Here is a 12,857-nt window from a genome sequence, read left to right on the forward strand (position 1 = left end):
ACAGTGGGGGAAAAACAAAGTGATAGAGCAATAAGATCTATAATAAGTTGATACATTTAATAACATGGAAAAGGAAACATACGGACCCATATTGAAAGAGAAATCAGCTTGATACCAGGATGATAGATCTAGCCAGTCTAGGATGAGCTTCTGTGGTTTTCTAAGGTCTCACCAAAGAAGAGGTAAAGTAGTTATATCTTTAAGAATATGTAAGGGAAACTGCTGCATTTTTTTAAAAGCTAGTTTTATAACCAAGAAAATAGGAAAGATTTATTAAAATATTTGTGAGAAAGTTACATTAAATTTAGGAATGCATTAACAACATATGAAAACTAAATGAATCAATGGAAGGCATGTAAGGTGGAAGAAAATATGAATTACATTGATTTCATTAATCCATCATTGTTTTGTTGTCCAAGTCAAGCACAGACCTATTCCTTCTATTAGCCAAGGCTTATTTATACCCAAGTTTGAAATTTCTTCAGCAAAGTCTACAAGACACAGTTCTGGTGGTTATTTTCTTTGTATTTTCTGTAATATTGAAATATATACTTAAAGATAAATGAAATTTTTATCTAAATATAGCTATATATACTAATGTTTACACTTATATCTAATGTTTATTTGGTATATAAGACCAGCAATTTATTGGAGCCATCTCATTTATCCTCTTCCTTAATCCAATTCTTAACTTCATTCATTAATTATGGAGCACTTAAATCCTGACAAGAGCTACATTTTTTCAACGAAGATCAATGAATTGCCAATAATTGAGGCATTATCCCAAGAAGCCAAGACTATAGCTGTCTCCTTGGTTATTGAGGACAGCAGAAGGAAAAATGGACAGAATACAAATGAATTTAATTTAAATGCAAGGGAGAATTTTGTTAGACCAGATGTTAAACAACTAGAGAAGATTATTGAAGAAAGCTGAGAAGTCTTCAAGATTTACTTAACGGTGATTGCTTCTCCCACTTATATCAATGGATAAATCATCCAGGCAGGAAATCAATAAGGGAACTGTGTCTTCCAATGACACATTGGACCAGATGGACTTAACAGATATATACAAAACATTCCAAGTCAAAACAGCAGAATATAAATTCTTCTCAAGTGCACATGGAACATTCTCCAAGAGGGAGAATGTCTTGTTTTGCTTTGTTTTGTTAGGCAACAAAACAAGTCTCGATACATTTAAAAAGATTAAAACCATATCAAGCACCTTTTCTGACCATAAAGATACAAAACTAGAAATCAATTAGAAGAAGAAAAAAATGGAAAAAACTAACATGTGAAGGCAAACAACATGTTATTAAATGAACAAAAAATGGGCCAATGAAGAAATAAAAGAGAAAATGAAATAATACACAGAAACTAATGAAAATGAAAACACAATGGTTGAAAATCTTTGGGACACAGCAAAAGCAGATCTAAGAGGGAAGTGCATAGTGATACAGGCATACCTCAAGTAACAAAAAAATTTCAAATAAACAACCTAACCTTACACCTAAAAGAACTATAAAAATAAGAACAAACAAAGCCCAAGGTCAGTAGAAAGAAGAAGACAATAAAGCTCAGAAAGAAAGTAACTGAAATAGTAAAAAAAAAAAAAAAAAAAAAACTGAAAAGATCAGTGGAGCCAAGAGATGGTTCTAAAAAATAAACAAAACTGATATACTTTTAGATTGACGACTCATCAAGAAGAGAAGAGGACTCAAATAAATAAAATCAGAAATGAAGATGGAGAAGTAACAACAAACATCACCAAAATACAAAGAATTGCAAAAAACAATTATGACAAATTTTAAGATTGTATATATTTGAGAACAAGAGAGCGTGAGCAGTGGGTGTGGCAGGGTTTAGGGAAAGTAAGAGGGAAAGAATCCCAAACAGACTCTCTACTGAGTGTGGAGCCTAACACAGAGCTCAATCTCAAAACCCTGAGATCATGACCTGAGCCAAAACCAAGAGCTGGAAGCTTAACCAACTGAGCCACCCAGGCGCTCCCATCTATGAAAAATTTTATGTCCACAAATTGAACAACCTAGAAAAAACATAAATTCTTGAAAACATATAATCTTCCAAAAGTGAATCCAGGAAGAAACAGAAAATCCAAACAGACAAGTTATTAGTAACGAAGTGAATTTGTCATCAAAAACTCCCAACAAAAAGTCTAGGACCAGACAGCTTCACAGGTGAATTCTACCAAACATTTAAGGAAGAGTTAATAACTATTCTTTTCAAACTATTCCAAAAAAATAGAAGAGGAAGTGAAGCTTCCAAATTCATTCTGTGAGGCCAACATCACCCAGAACCAGATGAAAATGGTACAAAAAAAGAAGACTACAAGCCAATATCCCTGATGAACATGGATGCAAAATTTCTCAACAAAAAATGAACAAATTAAAATTTAAGAATACATTGGGATCATTCATCATAATCAAGTGGGATTTATTCCTGGGGTGTAAGGACAGTTCAATATCCACAAATCAATCAAAATGACACATCACATTAACAAAACAAAAAAGAAAAACTGTATGATCAAGACTTCTGAAGAAGATGGCAGAGTAGGAGGAACCTAAACTCAGCTTGTCTTGCAGATACAACTAGATAGCAACCACCTCAGCGTAAATAATACAAATATGATCCCAAAATGACAGAACAGACTCTCCACAGCTAAATGTAGATGAGAGGCTACATCAAAGAGGGTAGGAAGGGCAGAGATGCAGTCAAGAGCTAAATGGATCTATGGGACTGTCAGTGGAAGGGAGGGACTCCTCAGCCCACAGAGGAGAAAGAAAAGACTCTCACAACAGGAAGCCTACACAGGGAAGATTAATCCCATAACATTTGGTTCTGAAAAGCAGAGGGGACAAAATTCACAAGATCTTACAACCAGAAGGATTTAAAACCTGGAACTTTAAAAAATCAGCAGGCTTGTGGGCTGGAAGGGTGAAAGGAAACGAACTCCCCACCTTTAAAGAGAACACAGTAAACAGTCCCACATAGATACAGCATAGAAGCAGCAGTTTGGAAAACACCTGGTGCATACAGGAGGCAATTTGTTTGTTTATTTCAGAATGCATGCTGGAGGGACAGGGATTATTGGGAGACTTTTCCAGGAGGAAAATAGCTGGTGGGCACCATTTCCCTCCCTCAACCTAGTCTAGATACAGGGACACCAGCTGGGACCAGCACAGTGCCAACACTCTCCACCTAACTTGCTAAAAGCACCCATCCATGTTGTCCTGCAGATACACCCACCAGCCAGACCTCAGCTCCAGATTCCCTCCAACAGCAGAACCACACAAACCTTGCTGACACCCCTTGACCCACCCCAAATGCTTCTCTGGGTCCACCTCCTCCATCTCAGCCTGCTCACTGGAGGCAAGTGCAAGTCTCCTCCCACCACCACACACCTTACTGGCACCACGCACCCCATCCCCACAGTCTCCTACAGTTCAGTGATACTACATCTCTAGCAAATACCTGGTCTGACTCAACATAATCCAAGGTGGCCCCCACTGGCTCACTAACAATGCAAGGACCAAACCCTGACCACAACAGGCAAAGAGAGCCATTGCAGATGACTGGACAAAAGGCAAATTCAGCTGCACCACAACAGCAGAGCATGTGCTACACACATTCAAGACACTCCTAAAGTGCCAGGTTCTGGTGGACAGGGGACATTGCACTGTAGAGCACTACAGGACCTATTCTTCATAAGGCCACTACTTTAAAGAACAGCAGATGTAGCTGACTTTCCTAATACATAGAAACAGACACACAGAGTTACACAATATGAGGAGACAGAAGAGTATATACAAAATAAAGAACAGGACAAAATCAGAGCAAAAGACATAAACAAAACAGAGATAAGTAATATGCCTGAGAGAATTTAACGTAATGGTGATAAAGACACTCACTCTACTAGAGAAAAAAAGAGGAGTTCAGCAGACCCTTAACAAAGAGATAGAAAACACTAAAAAGAACACATCAGAGATAAAGGACTTGATAATGAAATTAAATGTATACTAGATGAAATAAATACACTAGAGGAAGCAGAAGAACAGATCAGTGACCTAAAGGACTGAGTAATGGAAAGCAATCAAGCTGAACAGGAAAGGAAAAAAAGAAATGAAAATAGACTTAAGGAACTAAGACATTATCAAGCATAGTAATATTCAAATTTTAGGGATCCTAGGAGAAAAGGGAGAAAAAGGGGCAGAGAATTTATTTGAAGAAATAATAGCTGAAAACTTCCCAAATCTGGGGGTAGAAACAGAAATTCAGATCTAGGAGCCACAGAGAGCCCCCAACAAATTCAACCCAAGGAAGTACATACCAAGACACATATTAATTAAAATGGCCAAAAGTAGTGATAAGCAGGGGCGCCTGGGTGGCTCAGTGGGTTAAAGCCTCTGCCTTCGGCTCAGGTCATGATCCTAGGATCCTGGGATCCTGCATTGGGCTCTCTGCTCAGCAGGGAGCCTGCTTCCCACCCCCCACCCCGGCCTGCCCCTCTGCCTACTTGTGATCTCTGTCTATCAGATAAATAAATGAAATCTTTAAAAAAAAAAAAAAAGTAGTGATAAGCAGAGAATTTTAAAAGCAGCAAGAGAAAAGAAAACAGTTACATACAAGGAAAACCCAGTGGTCTATCCTCTGATTTTTCATAACAAACTTCACAGGTCAGAAGGGAGTGGCATGATATATTCAGAGTGCTGATGGGGAAGAAAACCCTAAAGGCAAGAATTTTCTATCCAGCAAGTCTATCATTCAGAACAGAAGGAGAGATAAAGAGTTTCCCAGACAAACAAAAGTTAAGGGAACTCACAACTACTAAACCAACCCTCCAGAAAAGTTAAAGAGGACTTTGTGGTTGGGGGTGGGGTGGGGGGTGGGGAGGGAAGGAAAGAGCATAAGTAGGAGTAAGAAAAGAAGGAAACACCAAAGCAGTAAAATTAAGTATAACTATAAAAATCAGTTGGGGGAGTGGGTGCCCAGGTGGCTTATCCATTAAGCCTCTGACCTTTGATTTCAGCTCAGATCATGATCTCAGGGTCCTGGAATCAAGTCCCACATCAGGCTCCCCAATCGCAGGGAATCTACTTGTCTCTCTCATCCACTGCCCTTCCCCCTCACATGAATGCACTCTCTCAAATAAGTAAATAAATCTTTAATAAAAGTCAGTCAAGGTGGGGCACCTGGGTGGAACAGTTGGTTAAGTGTCTGACTCTTGGTTTTGGCTCAGGTCTGATCTTAGGATCCTGAGATCAAGGTCTGGCCATGTCTGGGGCCCCACTTGATGTGGGGTCTGCTTCACATTCTCTCTCTGTCTGCCCTTCCTGCTCATGCGCTCTGTTTTTCTCTCTAAAATAAATAAATAAATCTTTAAAAATAATTAGTTGAGGGATTCACAGAATAAAAAGATGTAAAGTATGACAACCATATACATACCTCAAATGTAGAGGGGGTAGTAAAAAAAATACATTCAAACTTAAGTGACCATCAACTTAATATAGACTGCTGTATGCATGTTATATATACACCTAAGGGTAACTGCAAATCAAAAACCAGTGAGAGTTATGAAAAAACAAAGAGAAAGGAATCCGAGTATATCACTAAAGAGTAAACAAACCATGAGAGAAGAGAGCAAGAGAAGATAGGAATAGAGAAGAACTATAAGCACAATCATAAAACAAGTAATAAAATGGCAGTAAGCCCATGCCTATCAATTATTACTTTGAATGTAAATGCACTAAACACTCTAATCAAAAGACATACGGTGACAGAATGGATAAAAAAGGAAGACCCATCAATATGCAGCCTACAAAAGACTCATTTCAGACTTAAAGACACATGCAGATGGAAAGTAAAGGGATGGAAAAGGATTTATCATGCAAATGGAAGTAAGAAAGAAAGCCAGGGTAATAATACTTTTTTTTTTTTTTTGAGATTTTATTTATTTGATAGAAAGAGAGAAATCACAAGTAGGCAGAGAGGCAGGCAGAGAGAGTGGGGGAATCAGTTTCCCTGCTGAGCAGAGAGCCCGAAGAGGGGCTCAATCCCAGGACCCTGGATCATGACCTGAGCCAAAGGCAGAGGATTAACCCACTGAGCCACCCAGGAGCCCCAGGGTAGTAATATTTATATCAAACAAAATAGACCTTCAAAAAAAGACTGTACATGACAAGAGACAAAGAAGTACACTATATAATCACAAAAGGAGCAATTCGACAAGAAGATAAAACAATCGTAAATATTTATGAACACTAGAGGGAAGCACCTAAATACATAAAACACCTAATAATAAAACATAAAGGAAATAATCAATAGTAATACAAAATAGTAAGCCCCACACTTACATCAATGGATAGATCATCCAAACATAAAATCAACAAGGAAACAGTGGCTTTGAATGACACATTGGACCAGATGGATCTAACAGATACATTCAGAATATTCCATCATAAAACAGCAGAGTACACATTTTTTTCTAGTGCATATGGGACATCCTCTACAACAGATTACACATTAGGCCACAAAAATGTCTCAACAAATTTAAAAAGATTGAAGTCATGCCATACATCTTTTCTGATCCCAATGCTATGAAACTGGAAATCAATCACTGAAAAGTACAAAAATACATGGAGGACAAATAACATGATGCTAAACAATGAATGGGTCACCTAAGACATCCAAGAGGCAATCAAGAAATACTTGGAGATAAATGAAAATTATAACACAATGGTCTAAATTCTTTGGGATACAGCCAAAGCTGTTCTAAGAGGGACATTTATAGCAATACAGACCTACCCCAAGAAGCAAGGAAAATCTCAAATAAGCCACCTAAGCTTATACCTAAAGGAGTGAGAAAAAGAGGACTTAAAAAAACCAATAACCAGTAGAAAGAAGGAAATAACACTGCCCAGAGCAGAGATAAATGAAATAGGACCTAAAAACAAAACAAGACAAACAACAACAACCCACAATAGAACAGACCAGTGAAACCAGGAGCTGGTTCTTTGTAATGATCAAACCTTTAGCCAGATTCATCAAAAAGAAAAAGAGAGTGAGAGAGAGAGAGGACTCAAATCCAAAAATGAAAGAGGAAAAGTGACAACCAACAATATAGAAATGCAAAGAATTATAAGAGAGTATTATGAAAAATTATACGCTGACAAATTGAACAACCTAGAAGAACAGGATAAATTCCTAGAACCACATAACTTCCAAAAACTGAATCAGGAAGAAACAGAATATTTGAACAAATGTATTACCAGCAGTGAAATTAAATCAGTAATCTGAAAACTCCCCAAAACAAAAGTCCAGACCTTACAGTTGCACAGGTAAATTCTACCAAACATTTAAAGAAGAGTTAATACCTATTCTTCTCAAATTATTCCCAAAAATAGAAGAGGAAGGGAAGCTTCCAAATACATTCTATGAGGCCACAGTTAGCCTGATACCAAAACCAGATAAGGACACCATGAAAAAAAGAGAACTACAGGGCAATATCTCTGATGAAACACAGATGCAAAAATCCTCAACAAAAGATTATCAAACCAAGTGAACAATACAGTTAAAAAAAAAATCCACCACGATCAAGTGAGATTTATTCCCGGGATGCAAAATTGGTTCAATAGTCACATCTATCAACATGATACATCTCATCCACAAGAGAAAGAATTAAAACCATGCGATCATTTCAGTGAATGCAGAAGAACCATTTAACAAAGTATATCATATTCATAATAAAAAACCCTAAACAAACTAGGATTAGGAGGAACATACCTCAACATAATAAAGGTTCATATATGACAAACCTACAGCTAACATCATACTTAAAGGGGGAAAAAAAAAACCTGAGAGTTTTTCCTCTAAGTTAAGGAATAAAACAAAGATGTCCACTCTCACTTCTTTATTCAGCATAGCACTGGATATCCTAGCCATAACAACCAGACCAGGGGGAAAAAGAAAGGTAAGGTATCCAAATTTGTAAGGAAAACATAAAATTTTCACTGTTTGCAGATGACATCACACTATATACAGAAAATCTTAAAGGACTCCACCAAAAAAATTACTAAAATTGACAAATGAATACAGTGAAGTTACAGAACACAAAATCAATATATAGAAATTTGTTGAATTTCTATACACTAATAAGTAGCAGAAAGAGAAATTAAGAAAACAATCCCATTTACAATTGTGCCGAAAAGAATAAAATACATACAAATAAAATTAACCAAGAAGGTGACAGCAACATTTTTCTAGAAATATCTCCTGAAGCAAGGGAAACAAGCAAAAATAAACTATTGGGACTACGTCAAAATTAAAAGCTTCTGCACAGCAAAGGAAACAATCAACAAATCTAAAAGGCAATCTAATGAATGGGAGAAGATATTGCAAATAAAATATCTGATGAAAGGTTAGTATCCAAAATATATAAAGAACTTATATAACTCAACACCAAAAACCAAATAATCCAATTTAAAAATGGACAGAAGACATAAACAGATATTTCTTCAAAGAAGACATATAGATAGTCAACAGACACATGAAAAGATGCTCAACAACACTCATCAACAGGAAAATGCAAATCACAATCATAATGAGATAATATCTCACACCTGTCAGAATGGCTAAAACCAAAAAAGAAACAAGTATTGGTGATGATGTGGAGAAAAAAGAAACCTTGTGCACTGTTTGTAGAAATGCAAGCTGGTGCAACCACTGTGGAAAATGATATGTAGGTTCCTGGAAAAAAAAAAAAATACAGGGGCACCTAGGTGGCTCGGTTGGTTAAGCGTCAGGTCGTGATCTCAGGGTCCTGGGATCGAGCCTTGCATCGGGCTTCTTGCTCTGTGGGGAGCCTGCTTCTCCTTCTCCCTCTGAAGCACCCCCTGCTTGTGCTCTCTCTCTCTCAAATAAATAAATAAAATCTTTACAAAATTACAACTACCATATGATCCAGTAATTCCATTACTGGGTATTTATCCAAAGAATACAAAAACACTAATTTGAAAAGATTTATGCACCCCTGTGTTTACTGCAGTATTATTTCCAATAGCCAAATTATGGAAGCAGCCCAAGTGTTCATTTATATATGAATGGATAAAGACGATATCCATAATGGAATATTACTCAGCCATAAAAAAAAGAATCAGATCTTGCCATGTGTGACAACACAGATGGGCCTAGAGGGTATTATGCTAAGTAAAGTAAGTAAGAAAAAGGACAAATACCATATAATTTCATTTATGTGTGGACTCTAGAAAACAAAACGAACAAATATGCAAACAAAAAACACCAGAAACAGAATCATAAACACACTGGGGCTTGCAGTGGGAAGGTTGGGGGGGAGGGGTGGTGGGTAAGGGTGAAATACATAAAAGGGATTAAGACGTACAGATTTAAAAAAAAAAAAAGTGATCATGTCTTCTAAGTACAAACATCTCAAAGTTACTCTTAGTATTTAAATTATCTGATTTTCTTATTTCTTTTTGTCCTTGACCTGGAAATTCAACAAGTTCCATCTGGGTTACAAAATGAGTATCCTCCAATTAAGAGAAGATGAGACCTTCTTCCCCAATAGGCAACACTTTCAAAGGAGAACAGTGTAGGTCTTTTCAAGAATTGGATTGGAAAATACAGATTGATAATGTGGTGCTGATAACTTATGCCTCACAGACTCCTTCTGTACCAGTGGAAAGGCAGCCATGAGGGATTTGCAGGAGTATGTGGCATGGATGAAACAAGACTGGCAATTAGTGGAATACTGCTGAAATTGGGTCATGGGTACACGGAGTTCATTATACTAGTCTCTCTCTCTTTTTTTTTTTTATAAGCAAAAGTCTTAAAAAAAAAAAACTGAAGAAAATGTAAACTAAAATAGTAAGTATCCCCAAATAGTAAGAAAGGGAGAGTAAGCAAGAATAAGGAATTTAGGTTGTCAGGTATGACTAAAACCCACAGATAATACAGAAACATTACTTTAGCCAATAAATTAAATCCCTTCCCTCCATGCATAGCATGGCTCCTACCTGGTTATATACACTTTACTGTACCCATCAGAAAGGATTTAGTGGGTTTTTACTTTGCCTGACCTGTCTTTGATGAAATGTCTCTTAGTTGCAAAACAGGATGAAAAAAAAAAAGGCAAAGAATCTGGATAAACCACAAAATGTGCAAAACAATCCATGAGTATCAAAGACTGACAATGTAAACAAAGAAGGTTTGATAGAAAAAGTATGTGATGGGCCATTAATTTCCACCTTATACTTTAATCACTCAGAAAGTCACAGAGAGGTCAATTACTTCCAATTAACATCGCTCTCTCTAGAGTTGGTGCCCAATAAGTGAATGTTAATTAGCTAACATGGCATCCTTGGTTCAGTGGCTCAATTATACATGGCCACGACTACCAAAGCTTGATTTTTAAATTTATGCCACAATGGAAGTGGTTTTTGAAAAATCCAACATTATGAGGCATGTACTACCTGATATCCAAAGAAGACCATCGGCCACATATCCAGCATGGCATGAAAGGGATCGGTCAAAGGACTGCACAAAAGTCCACTTGTTCTTCTTGGGGCAATATCGCTCAACTGTAGGCAGAACCTGGCGCAGTTCATTTCTGCCCCCAACCGCATAGAGGTATTCATCCATGGCACCCAGCACAAAATGTTCCCGGCAGTTTTTCATGGGTGCTATCTCCGCCCAGGAATTACTGCGGGGGTCATAGCGACAGGCAGTCCTCACAGCACACGTCCGGCCACTAGCATGCTCAACTTCTCCGCCTGCTACAAACAGAAAGTCCCCCATGACTGCCACACAGTGATGGCTCCTTCCCACGGGCATGGGAGCCAGCTCACTCCAGTTGGCAATGGCAGCTATGAGAGCATTCTCCTGGTCAACGGGATTGAAGTACCGAAGTTCCTTGACTTTACAGACCTCACGCTTTTTCCCGCCAATGATATACAGAGTGTCTGACTGGAAGCGTGGTTTGGTCCTGCGAGTTTGCCAAACGGGCTGTGCATAGATGCTCTGGTGGTATTCCAGGGCCTCATTGACAAGAGCGGTTGCAGTTTCGCTTGCCTGGACGAGGGGGTGGGACAGGGCAACTGTATGGAGAGTGTCCACATCCATCAGGCCGAAGCGGATATACTGCAGGAGCTCGTCCATGTACTGGTAATGGCAGTTGTGTTCCAGCCACCTCACGGCTAGCTGAAACAGAGGGAGGGGGGACGAGAGAATGCAGAGGTAAGGAAGAGAGCCACAGTGACCGTGTAGGAGCGGGTCACCTCGGATGCTTTCAGACACGTGACGATACATCTTTTTTTCCCACAAACCCTGCAGCAGCAGACTATCTTGACACTCAGCTGAGGCGTCTTTTCCTCCTGCATCCGCGGAGACACAAAAGAACTCGAGCACTGTCTTAGAGGTCAAAAGCAATGTTAAACTACACTGACAGAGACTTAAGGTAGCACTTGGGGTGAGCAATAATCACTTTTCAAATAATGAGAGTACTGTTGGAAAACAGCCTGTTCCCTTGTTTCATGCAGAGGCTTGGTACAGCCCAGGAGTATCAACGATGACCAGTGTCACCACAGTAAAGCAGCTCAGGTCAAGGTGCTGTATCAATACGAGGAACGTAGGAAAATACGTGATCATCTGAGACTACGGGGCGTACTCGAGAGAGAATCAATATGACACCAGTAGAACGATTTAGAAAGAAAAAGGACTTTTCCCCCTGTCCCTCTGGTAGGTCTATCAGGAAACAAGAGAAGAAAAAGAAAGATTGTAACCCATCAATTTTATTTTTATTTCCCAATTAGTTTTCATCTTGGAGACGGTTGGTGTTTGCACATGTGACATACTGGCAACTTGCTAGAGCCATTTTCACAAAAACAGGATACAGAGATGATCTCTGTACTAGAGACTCAATAGCAGAATGTAATCTTAACCTTTTTCTTTAGGTCTAGACCTCTTTCAAGAAGGAAAGGAGGAAGAACTCTGGGCTAAAGACAAACAGAATTTCTTAAAACTAAAGCAGGAGCGTGAAGTCATAAATAAGAAAAGTGAACAATGATTTAGAAAATGCTGTCAACAAAAAACCCATTCATGTTATGGAACACATGATGGAGTTTGATTAATGTGACTTAATATTTGAGTTTGGCAAACCTTCCTACACAGCAACATGAAGTATATCTAATATCTTCAGTCAACATATTCGATATAAATTATCCTTAGCAGCACCTATATTAAGTTAAGTCTCTTAGACGATATAATGTGGATGTGAAGAAATTAGCATGAAAAGGTAAATAATTAGAATACTAAATAATTGTGTTGTACTTTATTTGTGACCAACAGAATTGAGGTACTGAGCTCCCCTTTTCAGCCAATGTACATTACCAGGGGGAAACTCTACAGAGGGAGAGAGAAGGAAATGTAGTGCTCTTGGACCATTACTCCCAGGTAAACATAAACTGGGTTTTCATCTGGATAAAAAAGATCATAAAACTCTCTGAAGGACTAGAAGATTTCATTTGAGAGTTTCCTACAGAGTTTCCATATTCATTTGACAAATGTCTCCAAAAGGCAAGGCATATTTGGGGCTTTTCTTCTTAGCTTTCTGAATGAAGAAAATGTAGGAAATCAATTCATTTCCAATATATACTAAATTGCATCTCTTAATGAATTACATAGTGAAATGAAAAAAAGAATGCCAGATAAGCTTACCATTGCCAAGGAGGCAAACACTATGGACAGCAGATGAGTGATGCTCTCCGCTGTTTTTCTAGAAACTAGCATTTTTAAAAAATACAAATAGGATACCAACCTGATGAAGAAAT

The 12,857-nt window shown here is 38.2% G+C and overlaps 1 protein-coding gene across 9 annotated transcripts in view; it reads right to left on the reverse strand.

Moving 5' to 3' along the window:
• The window catches only part of KLHL32 (kelch like family member 32), a 261,906-nt gene that overhangs the window by 53,116 nt on the left and 195,933 nt on the right, over positions 1 to 12,857 (reverse strand). For 5 of the 9 annotated variants that reach the window (XM_046006175.1, XM_046006177.1, XM_046006174.1 and 2 more), the window contains one exon: positions 10,503 to 11,229. The exons of the other annotated variants lie outside the window; for them this stretch is intronic. In XM_046006175.1, coding sequence (XP_045862131.1) covers positions 10,503 to 11,229 — 727 coding nt within the window. The remainder of the gene's footprint in view (positions 1 to 10,502; positions 11,230 to 12,857) is intronic. 9 annotated transcript variants of the gene reach the window in all.

This window comes from Meles meles, chromosome 5 (assembly GCF_922984935.1).
Source record: "Meles meles chromosome 5, mMelMel3.1 paternal haplotype, whole genome shotgun sequence".
NCBI classification, from domain to species: domain Eukaryota; kingdom Metazoa; phylum Chordata; class Mammalia; order Carnivora; family Mustelidae; genus Meles; species Meles meles.